At 58.7% G+C, this 19,681-nt stretch overlaps 1 protein-coding gene across 2 annotated transcripts in view; it reads left to right on the plus strand.

Moving 5' to 3' along the window:
• The first annotated feature begins 17,695 nt into the window (after positions 1–17,695).
• GSE1 (Gse1 coiled-coil protein) overlaps positions 17,696–19,681 on the plus strand; it is a 418,849-nt gene continuing 416,863 nt past the window's right edge. For both annotated transcript variants that reach the window (XM_082677994.1, XM_082677995.1), the window contains exon 1: positions 17,696–19,374. In XM_082677994.1, coding sequence (XP_082534120.1) covers positions 17,959–19,374 — 1,416 coding nt within the window. In that variant the 5' untranslated portion in view covers positions 17,696–17,958. The remainder of the gene's footprint in view (positions 19,375–19,681) is intronic.

A 19,681-nucleotide genomic window follows, 5' to 3' on the forward strand; every position in this document is an offset into this window, starting at 1 on the left:
CTTGAGGGGGAACCAGGACCCTGCCCCAGGGCTGCTCCTCCCTTGTCTCTGCGCCCCCTCCCTTCCCTGACCAGCCACTCTTCGAATGTGTCCTCTGGGACTCAGAGAGAGTCACGGAGGCTGGAGGCTGTTTCCTACAAACAAGAAATGGAGGCCACAGGAAGGCTTCTGTGCCCCGGAGCCGCACAGGGTCCTGCTCGGTTTCATCTGTGTCTGGCTTCTTTCCCTCTGCATGGCGTTTTCATCCACGTGGTAGCCTGTGCCAGGACCTCATTCCTTTTTTTTTAAAATTTATTTATTTTATTTTAATTTATTTTGGGCTGCGTTGGGTCATCGTTGCTGCGTGCGGGCTTTCTGTAGTTGCGACGAGCGGGGGCTACTCTTCGTTGCGGTGCGCGGGCTTCTCATTGCGGTGGCTTCTCTCGTGGAGCACGGGCTCTAGGCGTGCGGGCTCAGTAGTTGTGGCACATGGGCTCAGTAGTTGTGGCGCATGGGCTTAGTTGCTCCGCGGCATGTGGGATCTTCCTGGACCAGGGCTCGAACCCGTGTCCCCTGCATTGGCAGGCGGATTGCTAACCACTGCGCCACCAGGGAAGCAACTCACTTTTTCTATGGTTGAATAATCCTCCACTGTGTGGATGGACCCCATTTTATTTATTCAGTCATCTGTTGATGGACATATGGGTTATTTCCACTTTTTAAAATCTCCATTTTAAAGACAAGGGAAGCGGGGCCAAACCAGCTACTGGCTCAAGGTCAGCACCTGACTATGACCCAGCAAAGAGTGTATCCAAGAGGAAGAAGAACCCACATGCACACCGGGAGCTGCACGGACATCCACAGCAGCTTGCTCATAGTAACCCCACACTGGAAACCACCCACATGTCCATCAACAGGGGACGGACACACAAGCTGGTGTCTTCGTACAATGGAACACCACGTATCAGCAGAAAGGGAGGAGTGATCCCTGCACGCTGCTTGGAAGGCCCTCAGAAACCTGCTGAGAGCTGCCAGGCACACTGTGTGACTCTGTTCCTATGAAATTCTAGAAAAGTCTAGAACATTCTAGAAAAGGCAGCTCTACTGCCACAGAGAACACATCAGCTGTTTTCAAGGGGTGGGGTGGAGGGTCGCCTGGGGAGGGGCAGGAGGGAAGATTTTTGGGGCGATGGAAATGTCGGTCATCTTGGTCTGGGTGGTGGCCAGTCAGGTGTATATATGTGCCGCACTTACTTAAATGGATGCATTTCACTATGTGAATTGTGCCTCCAGCCAGGCAGTTTGAGAAAAGAAGCTGTGTGTCCCGGCCTCACGTGCCCACTGCTCTCCTCGACCTCTGTGCCCCAGCCCCTGTTCTCTGGACCACGTAGCCTGGGTCCCTTGACTCGCGTGGTCCCTGAGTTTGCAGCACCTTTGAGCCCGCCGGTGCACGGCACACAGTGGACCTGCTGGAAAGCCTGGCTGCGGGCTGACTGAGGTCTGTGGCCTCCCCACCAGGTTGCCCTGACTCCCCCTGAATGGAGGCGGGGCCCAGGTCTGAGACAACTCCGCTTGGGGCCCAAGCCTAGGGCCGCGGGTCTCATTATCCGCTCCCTGGGGCTGGAGGCCAGGTCTCCTTCAGACCCTGCAGCCACCCTCTCTGTACCCTGCAGGTGAGGGAACTGAGGCTCAGAGAGGTGCCGTCCCTGGACCCGTGTCTCGAGGCGGGTCGGGGGCAGACCCGGCACTCAAACGTGGGCTGCAGGGGGCTGGTCCCGGCGTGTGTCCACAGCTCAGGCGCCCCCATTGTGCGACGCAGCGGCCCCGAGCGAGGCTGGGTCAGGGTGTAGGACACTGTCAGCTTCTGAGGCTGAAGGATGGCCCCAGGCTGCACTCCAGCTGCTCCCCCAGGAAGCGGCGGATTCGGGGGTGATGACGGCAGCGGGCTGGAGAGGGCCTGCTCCGGCTGGGGCGGGGGCGGGCCTCTGTCTCTCTGTGTCTGTTTCTGTCTCTATCTCTGACTCCGACTTTGTGTTTCTCCACAGTGGTCTTGTGTCTGTGTGTGTGTGTCGCTCTCTGTGTCTCTGTCTCCCTCTGTCTCTGTATCTGTCTGTCTTGGTATGTGTGTCTCTCTGTCTTTGTATCTCTGTCTCTGTATCTCGGTGTCTCTGTCTCTCCCTCTTTCTATCTCTGTCTCTTTGTGTATGGCTCTCTCTCTGTCTCTCTGTCTTTCTCTGACTGTCTATGTATCGCTGTGTCTCCCTCTCTGTTTCTGTCTCTGACTTTGTCTCTCTCTCCCTGACTGTCTGTCTCTTTCTGACTCTCTGTCTCTGTACCTCCACCTCTCTCTCCCTCTCTGTGTCTCTGTCTCTGAGTCTGTTTCTCCCTCTCTCTGTGTCTCTCTGTTTCTGTCTTTTCTCTCTGGTGTTTCCATCTCTGCATGGTCAGAATCACCGTGTCCTCTCCTGCTTCTGGCTCCAGTGGCAAGAAAACCCTTCTCAGGGCGGGGACTTGAGGGAGGGGACAGGCCCCCCCTGACCTGGCGCGGCTCCTTCCCAGGCCGGCTCTGGCGCCTCTGGGCCGGCGGGAAGAGGCCTGCAGCCCAGGGAGGCCAGGGCCTGGCAGGCAGGCCTTTCCGGGGACAGGACCGCCCACTGCCCGCCCCCTGCAGCTGGCTGGCTTTCTTCTTCACGCCTTTAGGATCAACTCTGGGGCCCTGAGCACCGCGGGGAGGGACCTGCCTCCTGCCCCCCATGCAAGCACTCCTGGCCTGCGTGCCCTGGGGTTCTAAGGGGAGACAAGGCATCAGGCAGGGCTCGCTGCCCGGAGGAAGGGGCCTGTTAGGGAGCAGAGGCTAGCGCAGGGAAGAACGCGCTGTAACGGTGGCTCCTGTCTGGCCCCAGGGCCCCCTTCCCCGCCCCCGAGGGGTCAGAAGCTGTGTCTCCTCGGCCCCAGCCTGCAGGCTGGCAGTGGTCACCACACACCAGAGTCCCAGCTGTTGGGAGGGTGACAGCTGGGCCCCGCCCTGGGGGCAGGTTTCAACATGTTCCCTTTCAGGGTGGAGGCGGATTCAGGGAGGAGGAAGGAGGGGGGCCTAGGAGGACCAGCGCGGGGGTGCAGCTGGGGATCCGGGTGACCTGGCCCAAGTCCGGGCCTGCCCTGGGCGTGGTGGCAGATGACTTGACACGTCCCTTCCCTCATCTGCAAAAGGCTGATGGTACTGACCACACAAGGTCATTGTGAGAATAAAAGTGTGTGAGGCTCGGGTCGAAGAAGAGGATCCAACCCTCGGCTCTAGGAGTTCGGCGCTGTTACTACTACTCCCATTTCACAGATGAGGAAGCTGAGGCTCGGGGAGCTTCAAGAATTCTCGCAGGTTGTCAGCTGCAGCGCTGGGAAGCGCTTGCGTTTTTAAGTTTTGGCCTCTCCTTGCTGGGTTTACAGACTCCCCAAGGCCTTCTCTCTGCAGCTGGCGGGGAGGGAGCCCGTGCAATAAACAGTTAGGGAATCAGTGAGTGACTCGATGGACGTCAAGCTGAGTGACCCCAGGCCACCTCCGTCACGTCTCTGGGCCTGCATTTCGATATTTGTCAAGCAGAGGATGGGCGCTCTCAAGAGCTTTTAGGCCAAACTCCAGGAACCCAGTGAATAGAAATGCAGGGCAGGGCCTGAGCACAGGGACTTTCCAAGGTCCCTGGTCATTTTTAGCCTTGCTCTCAGGCGACAAGTGACCCACGCTCTGTCCTCGGCCTGGCCAGCTCTCCGTGAGTTCTTTTTCTGGCTGTATGAACTCAGGCCGCGTGCGCAGCCAAAGTTAAACTCAAGAGAGCCTGACACGTGGCCTGGGCAGGGAGCCGGAGCAGATGGCAGGCCACCTGTTGAGGGGTGGCTCTGAATCAGCGGCTCCCGCCCAGCGGCCCCTCTGCCGCCCGTGCCCCTCCCTCCCTCCACCTGCCTTTGCCTCTCACCCACCCTCCCTGCTCCGTGCTGGCCCCCCGGGGCATCCACGGTGGGGCTCTGGGCCTGGGAGTCTCACAGAGAGGGGAACCACTGAGGCTGGTTCCCTTTAGAGCCTGGTTCTCCGGCTGGGGGCGGGGAGGCCCTGAGCAGACGGGCAAGGGGCTTTATCCACCCTCCGAGAAGACCCCGAGACGAGCCATGGTCATGCTGCCCCGAAGTCTCCAGCTCCCTTGGCCCACTGCTGTCCCCTGAAGGGGTCATTTCACCAAATCTTCGCAAAGATTTCGAAACTCCTATTATTAAACAAACAAACAAAAATCACAAAGCAATATATAGTCATGGTTCAAGGTAGAAACTTTTGAAAGTACCCATAAGCAAAAGGCGAAAAACCCCACCGTCTGTAGCCCCAGGTGTCAGGCATACCTACTGTTCTGGTCTCTTTTCCATGAACACCCGAATAACTTTTAAAAAATTCTTCTTTTACGCTCACAGTCTGGTGTGAATTTCCTTCTCAGCCCATACTGAGGTGGCCAGTGTGTGATTTTTTTCCATAGCATCATTCTGGATGGCCGCATCTTTGTACAGCGATCCCTGCCTTACCCGCGGTTGCAAAGTCATAAAGGCTGGAAAAGCCAAGTTCGTCTGTAACTCGTTTGGCTGCAGAAATCTGCCTTGAACTGACATGAGGCTGCTTATAGCCTCCGTTGCTCCCCCTTAGTGTGAAGATTCATATATTTTGGTACAGAAATATCGGTGGGTTTGGTTAAGGGGGCTGCCCCCGACCCCACTGAGGTATAAGGTAACGTTGGGCCTGGGTAGCATTTTATGTTTCTAAAACGCACAGAATTCTGAATTCTGGAATTCCTTTGCGGCGCGGAGGTGAACTCGGTTTTTCCTGAGTGGATGCGTTCCGCGCTTACGTTCGCTGGATGTAACACTCCCTGCGGGTGTGTGGTGCGTAATGCTTACGCCGACAGGGAGAGGGAGAACACTGGTGGTGTATGCGGTTGGCATATGGAGATGCGGAGGCTCAGGGGGTCCCCCGGACGGGTCAGGATGGAACCCGGATCCTTGGCGGCCAAGTTCAAGCACACGCTGCGTCCCCGCCTCCCGCCCTGTGCTCTCCTGATACGATTTGCGATGGCACCAGTATCGGTGTTTTCCAAGCTGTGGTTCGTGAACCACCTGCATCAGAATCCCTGGATGGTCATTAAAGCAGTGCAGACTTCCAGGCCTCCCACCAGCCTCGGGACCCAGGTCCCGGGAGTGCCGCGGCAGCAGCTTGCCCGACGGGTCAGGGCGATTCGGGGGCTCGTCAAGTTTGAGCTTGTCTGGGTCCCAGGGACGGGAGTGAAGAGAAATGTTGTCCAGCTCCTACTGGACATGTGTTCGGGGGCTCAGTGTTGCCTCTGTCCCTGCTGCCAGGGGCATGTCAGCCTGAGCTGCCAACTCAGGAGTCGTGTGTCTCCAGGGCAGCCCGAGAGCTACCCTACCGGGCGTGCCCTGTTGGCCTCAAAGCCGTGGCAGGAAGTGGGCTCTGCAACCCAAAGTCATTAATATTGGTGACCACGAGGGAGTTGCTGCTCCATTGAGAAACTGCTTTCCCAGCCCGCTGCCTTCTCAGAGCCTGACCTCCCTGCATCTTTCAGGGACTCAGCACAAGGTTCCCGTGTGAGTGCCGCGTTTCCCGCCCCTCGCTGCTGCTCAAAAGATGGTTGTGTCTTTTGTCTTAATTCAGCCTGTCTGTCTCCCCTCCCTGCCTGCCTCTTTTCCAGGAGTAAATCCTTCTTCCCTCCCGCTCATGTACTTATTCACCCATCCTTTCTTCCTCTCTCCTGCCGTCCATCTATCCACGTATCCATCCATCCATCCATCCCTCCATCCATCCAGGCACCCAGTGAGTCCCCAGTAAATCGTACTAGAATGAATGAACGAAGAGTTTCTCCAAGCAGTCTATCCAGCAACCTTATGAAAGACAGAAAAAAGATTCATCTAGAGTAAGTGGTTCTGACTGAATGAGTTCCCCACACCTCTCCTTGTTCGTTTGTTCATTCACTCATTCAGCAAATGTTTGCTGCCTGTGCCTAGGCGCCGGTCACGAGACCGGGTTCTGGTGCTGGAGATACAGTGGGGAGCAGAAACAGATGTCTGGCCCTTACCCTCATGGAACTTGCAAATTTGGGAGGAGAGAGATGTTAATCGAATAACCACACTCATGAATTCATAATTGCGAACAGCACTAGGTGCCCAGAAGGAAAAGAAATCACCCAGCATATCCCAGAATTTCCTGCGCCAGGCCTGGGGGGGCCAGGGAGGGCCCTGTGGGACCTGGATCCTCATGCAGGATGAGCTCATGGTAGCCAGGAAGGAGCCCCTGCGTCAGGTGGCTCCAGAGAGGGAATTAAATAAAGGGACCTGGTTACAAAAGTGGTAACGTAGTTGAAAGAGCAAATAGAGGAGATTAGGAACTGCAGGAAGCTGTTGTCCCCCAACCCCGGGCTGGATGGACACAGAGGACACAGTTACTGGGGCTGCCAGGGGAGTCACAGAGCAAACAGAGCCATTTCTAGAGACACTGCCTGAAGCGGGGGGGGGGGGGAGATGGAGGGGGGAGAGGAAGAGGGAGGACGGATGCCCTGGCTTCTCCCTCCTCTCACACTCGGGTGTCCCTCCAGTGCCTCCACTGGCTGAACCCCGGGGACGGCAGAGGCCGGGGGACCTGAGCAATGTGGTTTGCAGGATTGGCCCGCAGAGCAGAAGGGTGAAGAATGGCTTAAGTCTGGCATAGGCAGGAATTAAATAGCCACAGAGGGGAGGGAATACAGTTCCAATCAATCCAAACGGCATGTGCAAAGGCCCTGAGATGCAGAGTGCGTGGGGCCCCTTGGGAAGGTCAAGGCACCGGGGGGGGGCACAAGGGGCCCAGAGGTCCTGGGGTCTCCTGGAGATGTGGGCAGGGCCAGGAACAGGGAGCTCCATCTGTCACCTGAGAGTTGTGAAGCCTGAGGATTCGCAGCAAGAAGGAGACCACGACCAGATTTGCACTTTTGAACAGATCACACCGCGAGGCTCTTGGGTGGAGAGCAGATATGAGGTACCCGCATAGGGGAAGCAGGTAGGGGGCCATCGCTGCCCTGCCAAACCCACCTCAACTCCCAGCTTCCACCCCAGGAGGCCTGGCAGTGCCCCCACTCTTCCCCCGGCTCCGGCCCTGCACGCCCACAGCAGGAGGAGAGCTCCAGCTTCTTCTAATGAGGCGGCCCCTTCCTTGATCATCTTTCCCCAGATGAGGGCCCCGCCCCGCGCTCAGCTGGCCTCGTCCACCCCCGCGCCCTCCTCTAAGCGCCCCCGGCTGCCTGCAGCCTGGGCTGGGGTGCCCGCCACCGTGGCACCTGTTCTCAGCTGTTTTTCGCGGCTCAGTTTTCAGGTCTGATAAATATTGATGACCGAGCAGGGTCCCGGGTGGCCCTGCTGGGAGATAGTCTTTCTGGAAGGCAAGTCGGGGTGCCCGGCCAGAGTCGCAACGGGACACCCGGGCCTGACTTCTGGCCTCCATGCCTGCCCCCACCCCACTCCGGGAGGGGAGGTGAACCTGGAGCCCTGGGAGGCCGCCCAGAGCATCAGACTTGCTCTGGTTCTCTCTGAAGGCTGGAACTGCTCACCATGTGGGCTGAGCTTTGGGGTCCCGAGGAAGAGATGGGGTCAGCAAGAAGTTTTTTTTTTTTTTTTTTAATTATTTACTTTTGGCTGCGTTGGGTCTCCGTGACTGCACGCGGGCTTTCTCTAGTTGTGGCGAGCGGGGGCTACTCTTCGTTGCGGTGCGCGGGCTTCTCATGGCAGTGGCTCCTCTTGTTGTGGAGCACGGGCTCTAGGCGCGCGGACTCAGTAGTTGTGGCTCACGGGCTCAATCGTTGTAGCCTGCAAGCTTTAGAGCGCAGGCTCGGTAGTTGCGGCGCACGGGCTTAGTTGCTCCGTGGCATGTGGGATCTTCCCCGACCAGGGCTCGAACCTGCATCCCCTGCGCTGGCAGGCGGATTCTTAGCTATTGCGCCACCAGGGAAGTCCCAGCAAGCAGTTCTTGAACGACTGGGTGAGGGCACCTTGGTCTCAAAACCATGGATCCCCATTTTCCAAAGGGTGAAAGAGTGATGGGCTGAGAGTTCCCCTCGAAACTCTGTGTGTGACCTCGGATGATGTATTACACCCTGGGCCTTGGATTCTCCACCTGTTTTTTTTTTTTTTTTTTAACTTTTTGGCGGCACCACGTGGCATTTGGGATCTTATTTCCCCGACCAGGGATCGAACCCGTGCCCCCTGCAGTCGAAGTACGGAGGCTTAACCACTGGACCGCCAGGGACGTCCCCTCCACCTGTTCAATAAATGGGGTGGGCTGGACAGGGCCCACAGCCTCAACTCTCCAAAAATATACACTTCTTGGAGGCGGGAACCATTTTGGGGAGCTACGGGGAGGGGGTGCAGAAATGGACGCCCCCGTGCATCGCCTGCTGAGTTCTCAGCACGTCTACATTCAGGGGTGTTTTGATCTCCCCGAGGCAACGAGGGGCGACAGGGGTGGTTATTCTCCGCATTCATAAGGACTGAGGGAACATGGCTCAGAAGTTCAGCCGCTCGCCCAAGGCCATGCAGAGAATAAGCGGCAGGGCTGGGAGCTCCGTCCAGATGTGAAAGCCAGAGGCAGCGTAGTGCCGAACAGTTCGAATTCCAGCTCTGTCGCTTAGAAGCTGTGTGACCTTGGGCAAGTCGCATAGCCTCTCTTTGCACCAGTGTCCTCATCTGTAAAGTGGAAATACTACCTGTGCCTCTATCTCATGGGGCCGTGGGAAGGATTAAGTGAGAGGATGTACACAGATTTAGAACAGAGCCTGGCTAGCTGAGGGTCTGGGACCGCCTCCTCCTGAAACCCATGTTCCTCCCGGTGAGCCAGCCCGCTGCCTGTCTGCTTGGACCCTGCGCAGCGTCTGACCCAGCCCTCTGGGTGGGCAGGAGCTCAAGAAATACACTTTGAACCCAGGAGGGAGTGGAGCTGGGACCCAGAGTGGGAACTGGGGACTGTAAGTCACTGTTCCTGGTGAGTGCTGTCCTCTGGACAGCTGGAATGTTCTAAATCATTCTAAGACCTGGGCAGATTGGAATTTTAAAATGTGTTTCCCCTTTTAGAGCGAGCCATGCCTAAGTATTTCTGGCCTATGAAAGGAACACAGTTTCAGAGCCAGAGTGGAGAAACCATGCGTGCTCCCATAACCCGGCGAAGATGTCAGCCACCGAGCCCTTTTCCTCTGCGGCCTGTGTGGGCTGCATGGGGGCTTCTGGGGCAGACAGGGGGCGGGTGTCCTGCGGGAAGATGGCCCACGGGGTCAGGCTGATAGGTGGGCAGCTCAGAGGTGGGCTCAGGAACTGGGGAACCCTGGGAATTCCACAAGCCACCACGAACGTGGTTTCGAATATCCTAGGTATATACTGGCATCTAACATATACCTACCCCCTAGCAGCAGCTCCAACAGAAACGGCCTCACGTGTTTTCCACAAAAGACATGGACGAAAATGTTCGGAGAAACGGTGTCCCCGTTAGCCTAAAATGGGAACTACCCCAAAGCCAGTCAACAGTGGAATGGATAAATTATGGTAAACGAATCCATGGAATACTACATAGCGATGGAAAAGAATCGGGCGCCTCTAGGTGCAAAAACGGGAGAATTTCACAGACACAACATAGAGCCACAAGCCAGACTCAGAGACTACATATGATACACTTCTGTTTATATAAAAGACAAGGACGGTCTGTACTGACAACTGACACAGGCTACAACGTGGCTGAACACTGAAAACAACGTGCTCGGGGAAAGCCGCCAGTCACAAAGGACCACGTGTTGGGTGATGCCATTTACATGAATTCTCCAGGATGGGTAAATCCAGAGAGACGGAAGGTGGATGAGTGGTCGTGCAGGGACTGGAGGGATTTAGAGGTGACAGCTCGTGGACATGGGGTTTCTTTTGGGGGCAGCGAAAATGTTCTAAAATTGATTCTGGTCATGGTGGCACAGCTCTAAGTAGACGGAAAGCCATTGAACCGTCCACCGTTGAATTGGTGGATGGTGTGGTATGTGAATTATATCTCAATAATGCTGCTAAAAAAACCACCCCAAACAGTTCGGCCTTAGAAGCCGGGATGCCTGGCATGCTGGCTGTGAGTCGTTACCCTTGATAGGGGTGTAGGGCCTAGACTAGGACGCGAGGGGAGCTGCCGGGAGGCTGGACGTGCCTTACTTCTGGGTGTTGATGACACAGCTGTGCTCAGTCTGTGAAAATTCTGCAAGCTGGACCCATATCATGATGCCCACGGTTCTATATGTACATGGACACACTTTTCTATATGTAAAAACCTAACGAGGGTTTTTATTTATTTATTTTAGAAATAGGTCTTGGAGTCTTTTTTTGTTTTAAATATTTATTTGGCTGCATTGGGTCTTAGTTGTGGCACGTGGTATACTTGCTGCGGCCTGCAGGCTCTCTCGTGGCGCGGGCACCAGAGTGTGCAGGCTCAGTAGTTGCGGCACGCGGGCTTCCTAGTTGTGGTGCACGGGCTTAGTTGCCCCACGGCATGTTGGAATCTTAGTTCCCCAACCAAGGATCAAACCTGCGTCCCCTGCATTGGAAGGTGGATTCTTAACCACTGGACCACCAGGGAAGTCCCCTCATGAGAGCTTTTAAAAATCACTGCACCCTGGTTGAGGGTTGGACACACGCTTCAGTCCTGCTTTGCATCCCCATCAAGGAGTCCAGTACCAACCAACCGCAGAAATGAAAGACCAGGGCAGGCGGGCTGGCCGTGGGCTTTGGAACATCCTTCAGTGACTCAGAGGAACAGCTGGAAGGGATCTGTGGCTGCCGCACCACCCCCGCCCCGCCATTAGCCAGCGCTGAGGACCCGGCCGCAGCCCACCGAGTATGCCGGGGCCTGAGAGCCTGGGCTGCTGAGGGTCAGGGGAAGCTGGGCTGTGGCCGCTGGTGGAGCCACAGGCAGGGCTCGAAGGCGTCTGGCAAACCCTACCCTTAGCCTCCCTGGCCGGACCCAGCCAAGGACAAGAATCAGGGGAGGCTGGCCCGGCAGGCCAGGAGCTGGGCACACAGTTAGCAGCATGGATTAGAACAAGGCTCTTGGGCCAGACTGCCTGGGTTTGCATCCAGCCCTACCAGCTGAGCTCTGGGACCTCGGGGACGTGTGTTCACCGTTCAGAGCCTCAGGGTCCCCGTCGGTACAATCGAGTCAACAATAACGCCTGTTTTTCGGGCTGTCGTGAGATCTAAACTAGGTGATGATGTAAATGCTGGACATAGCGCCTGGCGTTTCGTCAGCACACAGTATACCTGAGCTGCTGTCAGTGCACACTGGAGGACATGAACTGGGCCATACTGAGCGCCCGTTGCATGCTGGGGACTCTTAAGACAACATGGGGTTGCTACTGTCTACTTTTCCCCCCACCCCTCCCCCACCCACCTATTTCCTACCTTCTCCAAAACCTCCCCAGCTTGGAAGGCGGGGAGCCAACCACATGAATGATTACTGTGGATTTTGCGCTGCAAATCAGGGGTCTGTTGAGAAACCAGCAGCCGGGGAGTCTCTGAGTACCCTCAAGATTTATGTGGCGTGTTTGTCCCATCATCCCCAGTGGCAGGTCCACCCTGGTGATCATTTATCAAAGGAGTTTTACGAGACCCTGAAGTTCACGGCAGTGGCCTCAGGTTTCGAGACGGAGGAGGCGGGGCCGAGGGTGTCGCCGGAGGGGGAACCTGGGCTGTTTGCCTCCGGATTCTTTTTCAGGTTCACGGGAGCAAGGCAAGATTTCAGGGGCACCTGAAATCTGCTCTTAGACTCAGTACCCTGTGCTCCGATCCTTAATTGTGTCATGCAAGCAGTGATTTTTTTTAAACAAAGCCCTTTGCAGCTTACAAAATGCTTCTGCATTGGCCGTCTCAGACCCCAGAGATGGGAAGTGGGCCTCCTACTTCCACCCTCTGACACTCCTGCATCTGAAAGCAGAAGGGATGTGAAGCCAGGGTCACCGAACACTCCGTATATTTTTAATGTTTACAGTGAACAAATCAGCCCAGTTTCCACATACAAAGGCAAGGATATCTCACCAGCCTTGGCAGCTGGGAGCTTCTCCTGGTCCCCCAGAACCGCGCTCTGCAGCCTCAGCTTCTCCGTCTCTTAGATGGAGCTGGTGAATCCTGCTTCGCCCCCCCCTGGATCTCTGTGTCATTACAAGCTAACGGATGTGAGGCAGCTCCTAAACCCAAGGCCTCCATAAATCCCAGGGATTTTTTTTTTTTTTATTGTTAACGGTTGCATTCCTTCCCTCTGAGGAGGAGGATATGCTTTTGCCTGTGGCCTGCCATGTTTGAAGCTCTTTCTGAGCACAGAGGAGAAGTGCTTGCTTCATTCTTACGGGAAAAAAAAAAAATGGAAAGAAAAAAAAATACGACAGATGATAAATTTTGTTTTTCTGGTCCCCAGTGAACCAGAGGCCAACACACAGCACACGTAGCCTCTGAAAGAGGAACGATGGACCAGCCTCCGAAGGTGAAGGGGTCCTGGGAGAGGAGCCAGAGGAACTTTCGCAGTGTAGAGAGAGGAGGAAACGGAGAAGGGTACCGGTGAGGAGGGGAGGCAGGCTCCAGGGTTGGTGCGGGGAGCTGGGGGCACATGGAAGGCTTTAGTCTGCATTGCTGGCACTCAAAAGAATGAAAGACTGGAAGCTGGCAGGAGATCCTGGAACTTGGAAGGCACTGTGAGGTTTTGGATAGAGTCTGGTATCCCATGTTTCAGCATGGATTGGGCCCCAACTATGTCCCCGGCCTTGTAACGCTGTGGGACACAGCGAGGGAAGTCACCCAGAGACAGACACATAATCCAACGTGTGATGAGTGCTCGGAGCCTGGAAGCTTTGCTCTCCCCCGCAGGGCGAGGGCAGATTCCCGCAGTTCCTGGGCCAAGACGACCCTACAGGAAGCCGCAAATTTGAGAGGTGCCCGGATATTCCAGGCTCACGGCCTCCTGGTCTCCTATAGACCCGAGGTGGGCGTTTTCTCCCCATTCCCAGTGCCGGGGCCGCCTGGGAGCATCTGTCGCTGCTCTTCAAGTCCATCGCGCTTGAGTCCTAGGAATGAAGATGGAGAGGGCTGGATGGCAATCCGTGTGGTCTAGGGGCAGCCTGGCACCCTCTCCCCAGCTGCAGGGAGGGCTGCGGGGCTCCGAGGGAAGCCAGGAGCTGGCTCTGCTGGGGTCTGGAGGCCGTGGCTCTGGTATGAAGTTGATACGCATGAACCTTGAGATTGCCCCGTGTCTCTGGCACAGACACAGCCTGTTTTGTGTCTCAGTCGCTTTAGGTGTCAAAGTGGGGACATGTGTGAGGACAGGCTGGCATCGCGGGGCTCGGGGCAAAGCTAAGGGACAACAAAGCCAGGGAGTGACAGAGACACACCGCCTGGGCTCCAGCCCCAGCTCTACCTGCTGCGTGACCTTGGGCCTCTACTTCCTTTCTCTGTCTCCTCACCTGGAAACTGAGGACGTAACAGAATCTGCCTCTCTGGCTCGCCGCAGAAATTCACCAGGGACTGTGTATGTTTCACCATCGACCCATGTGCACAAGCACGTGGGTCTGCGTCCGGAGGGTGTGCTCTGCCTGGACCGTCTCAGTTCACCTTTCTCCCAGCCCCGTGGGGTGCATCGTTTCGTTATCCTTGTTTTGTAGATGGGGCAGCCGAGGCTCAGAGAGATTAAGCAGCAGGCCAAGGCCACACGGCTCGTAAACGGCAGAGCTGTGATGTCCTTGTGGTGTGTCGGGCTGCGCCAGTGTCCCCAGCCCGGTCACCCGTCCACAAATGACCAGCCTCATCACCTGCCTTTCTCCTCCTCTGATCTGTGCTCACCTGCTCCCCGGCTCCCGAGACCTGTGCCCTCAGGGACTTCCCTGAGTCACCGGGTCAGTGAACGAAACAGAAACATCCCGTGGATATCTCTCTCCTCCCACTCCCGGCCTGCTTATACACACACATAGGCACACGCACGAACACATGCATTCACACGCACAGGAATGCACACACTAACACGTGCACACTCATGTGAAGGCAGGCCTGTGTGCCTGTACACACGCATACATATACACATGCACACAACATCTGCACACACCAACACATGTATACACGAACTTTCACACGTGTGACACATACTCAGGACACTCTCTGGATGATTCCAGCTTAGCCAAAAATCCACCTCCCTCTTGGTCCTGTTGACCCCTGTGGCCCTCCTCCCTCAGACCGTGTGTGTGGCCTCACCACAGCGCCCCCCTCACCTCGGAGTGCAGACAGGCAGTAGCAGAACCTCGTCAGCCACTGGACAGAGCCAGGAAGGATGAACACGCACACACGTACAGAGTCACCTACGACGTGCCAGGCCCCTGTGATTCTCGCAAAAAAGTTGGGTGAGGATTACGATCCCGTTGCACAGAGCAGAAAACTGAGGCTCAGGGAGCTAACAGGTTTGCCCAAGGCTCACACAGCTCGAGAGGGATGGGACAGGATTGGAACCCAGGTGTGTGGCACCCAGGCAGTGAGCCAGGCCCTGGAATCTACACAGTGAGCAACACAGACCTGCTTCCCACAGGAGGGAGCAACCAGGCTCCTGGGGAAACCAGACAGAGAATAGACAAGAGAACAATAAAATCGATGGCAAACTCCCATGCCGATGAGCTGAGACCGAGAATGCCAGGGGAAGCAGCTTTAGATGAACAAAGCATGGAGTCCTCTGGGAGGAGATACTGCAGCCAAGACCTTAAAGAGGAGAGGAGCTGGCTTCACAAAGACAGCCTGGAAAAGCATTTGAAACAAGGAGCGGCATGTGCCAAGCCTTAGGCGACCCACGTGCAACTCCATAGAGGACCTGCCTTTCCTGAGCCAGGGATTGTTTTCCCAGCAAGCTCTCGGTCTGTGTGGTGCTTGAGAGATGTGCTAGGACACAACTAAACAGGCCTCACCCTTTAAAGTCTTCCTAATCAGGCCCCCTCCTCTCAGCAGGTATTAAAAAAAAAAAAAAAAAAAAAAAAATGCCAGAAGCGGGGAAGCCCCTTCGCCCTGCCCCCAACATTCCTTCGGGACAGTTTTGCTGACACAGCCTTTTTTTCTGGCCAGCGTGAGGACCCGCAGTCCTGCATTTCTGGCCATGATGATGATGGTGACTTTCCTGTTGACCCCTGGACTGCGATCCCTGGAATATCCACCAGGGATTCCAAAGAGGTGGCCCTTTTCTCTTGTTCCATTTATTTATAATGGATGGCCCTCCTCCTTGCCAAGAGGAAGCCTAGTTTTACTTACACATCAGTGCCCCAGAGGGCAGAGGGGCTCACCTGGCACCTTTGTCCCCGGGCTGACTCTGGGCTCCAGCTGGCAGGTTGGGACGACTGTTCACTGCTCAGAAATCGGAGACTCGTAGATTTTTGAAGCTGGAAGGGGTGGGCATTTTGCAGATGGGAAGTGTGAGGCCCAGAGAGGCCTGGATTTGCACAAGGCCTCCCAGCTGGAGCCAGAGCGGCAGGGAGGATGGAGAGGTCCTGGCTGTGTCTCCTGCCGTGGACAGTCTCCATCAGCAGACGGATGACGGGGACCAGACGTTTGCTTAGTGACGCTGCACAGCCGGGGAGTTGAGAACAGGGCCCTGGAGCCGGCTGCTGGCGTCTGAATCCCAGCTCCGCCACTCCTGAAGAGTACCTTAATGCTCAGTGTCTCTTCTTTCTCATCTGTAGAATGGGCCGATCACGGCACTTAACCCAGAGTGATTGGGAGGAGCGACTGAGCAGATGTGTATAAAGTGCTTAGATTCTGCCCCTGACACATACTGAGGTCTCTCTTTCTCTCTGTTTAATAAATACATGTAGCTATACATAGGTAAGTAAATACATGGAAACAGTTAATCCCCTGCCAGAGCTCCTGCTTAAGAAGAGGAAGAAAGGGCCCAGAGTTGTCAAGTCATTTGCCCTGGAACACACAGCTCAGACATACAGGACCCTTTCTGCCCCTGGCCGAAGGTGGGGAGGGCCAGGACGGTGCATTCGCTAATGTGTTCTGGGGGACAGCTCCTGGTCCCTCTGTCACCAAGATTAGAACCCTGGGCCCTGAGAGGTGCCCCCAAACCAGGGCTCTTCAGGGCTGTAAAAGGCCCTTTAGAATGGGGAGGGGGCCGGGGCCGCCCCAGCTCATTTGGCGGCGTCCCTACTTGGGGGCGGAGGCTGCCCCTCTGGAGAGCTGCCCTTCCTCGCCGGGCTCCTCGGTCTCCGGGGGACGCCGGGCGCGTCCTTACCTGGCTCCTCCCGCGTCCTGCTTGACCTTTACTTAAAGACCAGCTCTAGCGGCTGATGGGTTTCCGCGGGTCCCCGAGGAGACCCTTCAGAGGGCTCGCGCCGGGCTTGCAGGAGAGCACCCCTAATTGGGGCAATGAATCATCGAGCGCGGCTCCCGGCCGGACACAAAATAGATAGAGGAGCCGGCGAGCTATTGTGCGCAGTTTGGGACGCCGGGGGGGGGGGGGGGGGGAGAGGGGGAGGCAGGGCTGAGAAGGAGGAGGACGAGGAGGGGGGCGGGCAGAGGGGAGGGAAAGGGAGGGGAGGAAGCGTAAGGGAGGGATTCCCCCCCCCGCCCGCCGTGCTCCCGCCCTCCCGCCCTTCTCCTCCCCTCCTCCCTCCGCGCCGCCCGCCGCCCCGCCTCTCTCCTCCCCAATTAAATGACCCAACGCTTTGGCAGGCGCCGGAGCTCGCACATGCGGCTGCCGCTCCAGCCGCCCCGGGCCCGCCGCTGCCGCCGCCGCCGCCGCCGCCGCCGCCGCCGCGTTCCGGGCGCGCTCGCCGCGGCGCCGCCGGGGGCTCGGCCGGCCGGGGGGGCGCCTCTGCGAGCGGCCGAGCGCCCGCGCCCGCGCCGGCCGCCCGCCGCCAAACTTTGCAGCGCGCACACATGCTCCAAGTTGGGCCCGGCGGCGGCGGTGGGCGCTGAGGGCGGCTCGGGGCGCGCGGGGCCCCGGGCGGGCGGCGCGGCGCGGCCATGAGCGGGCGGCCGGCGCCGGTCTCCCGCAAGCAGCGGCTCATGGCAGCGGTGGGCGAGCGGGCGGCGGGCGGCGGCGGCGGCGGCGCGCCTCTCTCCTGCTTCATCTGCGGCGGCGGCATCGGGCGCGGCAAGGAGCTGAAGCTGCAGGTGAAGCAGCCGGCGGCGGGCGTGGGGGCCCCGGCGCAGCCCTTCTTCCCGTTCCTGCAGCAGCAGGAGCCGGCGCCCGGCGCGCGCGAGCTGTCCCCGGCCGACGGCTGCGTGCTGGTGTGCGCCGTGTGCCGATGCTTCCTGGGCGAGCAGTGGGCCGCCTTCGAGCGCGCCCGCACGCCCGTGGACAAGCGCATGTACTGGCTCAAGCGGCCCCACCAGTGCGACGCGGGTGCGGGCGGACGCCGCGGGGGTGCCGGGGCCCCCCGCGAGTGGAACGTCGCCTACGCGCTGGGCGCTGCGGCCGGCGACGAAGACGACGACGACGGTGGCAGCGGCGGTGGCCCCGGGCCCCGCGCGGCCGCTGAGGAGCCTCGAGACTCGGAGCTGTCGGAGCTGTCGGACACCGACCCCCTCTCCGAGCCCGACCCTGCCGCGCGCGACGCCGCCAGTCCCCACCAGCACGGGGCGCCGGCGGCTCGGGCTGCCCCGGGGCCCGGGCCTCGCGGGGGCCGCTGCCCGGAGTGGAGGCTGGCGCCGGGCCCTTCTCCCGGACAGGGCGCAGAGACCACCGCAGCGGGGGACGTGGAAAAGGAGGAGGTCCCCTCGAAGCTCCGAGTGGACGGGGAGCCCAAGGCGGGCATCCGGCGCCGGCGGAAGGGCCATGGGAGGCACTGGGTCCCGGAGGCCCGGGCCAGCGTCCTGAGGGGCATTCAGGACCCTTGGCAAGGGCCTGCAGTCCAGGTGGCCCCTGCAGAGGGCATGAGAGGAGCCCCTTCCGGCAGGGCCGCCAAGACTCCTGAGAGCAGGCCGCTGGGGGAGACCCGCGGGGGCTGCTGCGTGTCTGAGGACAGTGACGTCAACATCACCAGTGAGGAGGAGGGCCACCAGGAAGAGCCTTTCTCAGGCCCCCGTGGCCCCGGAGACACAGAAAACGGTGGCGGCCGCGTGCCCCGAGCTCCCCTGGAGAGCCGGGCCGCACCACCAGAGGGCCTTTGCTGCTACATCTGCGGGTCGGCGCTGTCCCCGGCCTCGCAGCACCAGATCCACGTGCAGAAGCAGGAGAAGCTGGCCCAGGCCCCTTTCTTCCCCTTCCTGTGGCTGCACAGCCCACCCCCGGGAGCACAGCCCATCAGCGAGGGCGGCAGCACCCTGGTGTGCCCCTGCTGCTTCTCGTCCCTCATGCAGCAGTGGCAGAGCTTCGAGCTGGCCGATGTGCCCGTCCTGCAGAGGCTGTACGTGGTGCCCCTGAACAGCCATGCCCCCGGCATGGCCTCCAAGGGCAGGAGGCTCCAGAGGGAAGAGGGCCCACCCGCCGGGGCCCTGCCAGAGGCGTGCTACCTCTGCGGGGAGGACTGTACCCAGGATGCCCGGGCAGTAGCCTCCAGGATGCTCAATGGCAACACCAGGGGCTCCATGCATTTCCCCTTCCTCAGCCTCCTGCCCTGCCCCCCCAATGCCCAGGGCCCCAACAAGCGCTGTGAGGTCCGCAGCTGCCCCAAGTGCTTCAGCGTCCTGGAGGACGTCTGGGCCCTGTACCGGGCCTGCCAGAACGAGGAGCTCATCACCTCCGTGCAGGGCTTCCTGGGCAGGTACCACCAGGCTTTCTCGGCCTCAGACCCTGCTCTCTCCGAGCCGCCCGCGTCGGCCCAGGGCAGCCCGGCGTCCATCTGCTACATCTGCGGGGCTGAGCTGGGCCCTGGGAAGGAGTTCCAGCTCAACGTGAACCCTTCCAGCCGCTTGGGCGAGAAAGAGCCCTTCTTTCCCTTCCTCACCGTCTATCCGCCCGCCCCGCGCGCCAGGCCTGCCGACTCCACCGGCCTGGTGGCCACCTGCGTGCTTTGCTACCACGACCTGCTGGGCCAGTGGCTGCAGCACGAGGCCCGCGGCACCCAGCACGCCGTCAGCCCCTGGTCTCGGCAGTACCAAGTGGAGACGTTCGTGTGCTTCTTCTGCCGGCAGGAGAAGAAGCGGTGTCTCGGGCTGAAGGCCGTGCGGGTCGCCCGGCTGCCCTTGTTTCTCTACACCCTGCGAGCGAGCCACAGCCTCTTAGTGGACGATGGCCGGCAGCTGATAATCGGCGCCTGCACAGAGTGCGGGACCCTGGTGTGTGCTGGCCAAGGGCTCACCCGCCAGGGACCCGTGGGCTGGAGCTCCCCAGTGGCAGCTGCGAGGAAGGTAAGCAGTTCTCGTGTCATTCTCTGAAGTCCCAGCAGGGAAGGAAGAGATGTTGTTTTCTCTTCTGCCAGGGAGGAGTTTGCACCGATTCTGTGTGGTGTGTTCCAGCAGGAGGTGCCCTCCAGGGTCACCCCGCTAGTGCTTGGTGGGTGCGTTGGCCTGGAGGCATGTGGCAGGTCGGGGGAGCTGGGGGCCGAGAGTGGTCCTGTGGAAGAATAGGGCACTGCTGGGAACAGCAGGCATGGGCCTGAACTTGAGTGTGTTTGCAGCGGAATCTATCAAACAGAGGAAGTTCGGGGCACGTCTG

Source organism: Grampus griseus (assembly GCF_964374135.1).
Source record: "Grampus griseus genome assembly, chromosome: 19".
Taxonomy (NCBI): domain Eukaryota; kingdom Metazoa; phylum Chordata; class Mammalia; order Artiodactyla; family Delphinidae; genus Grampus; species Grampus griseus.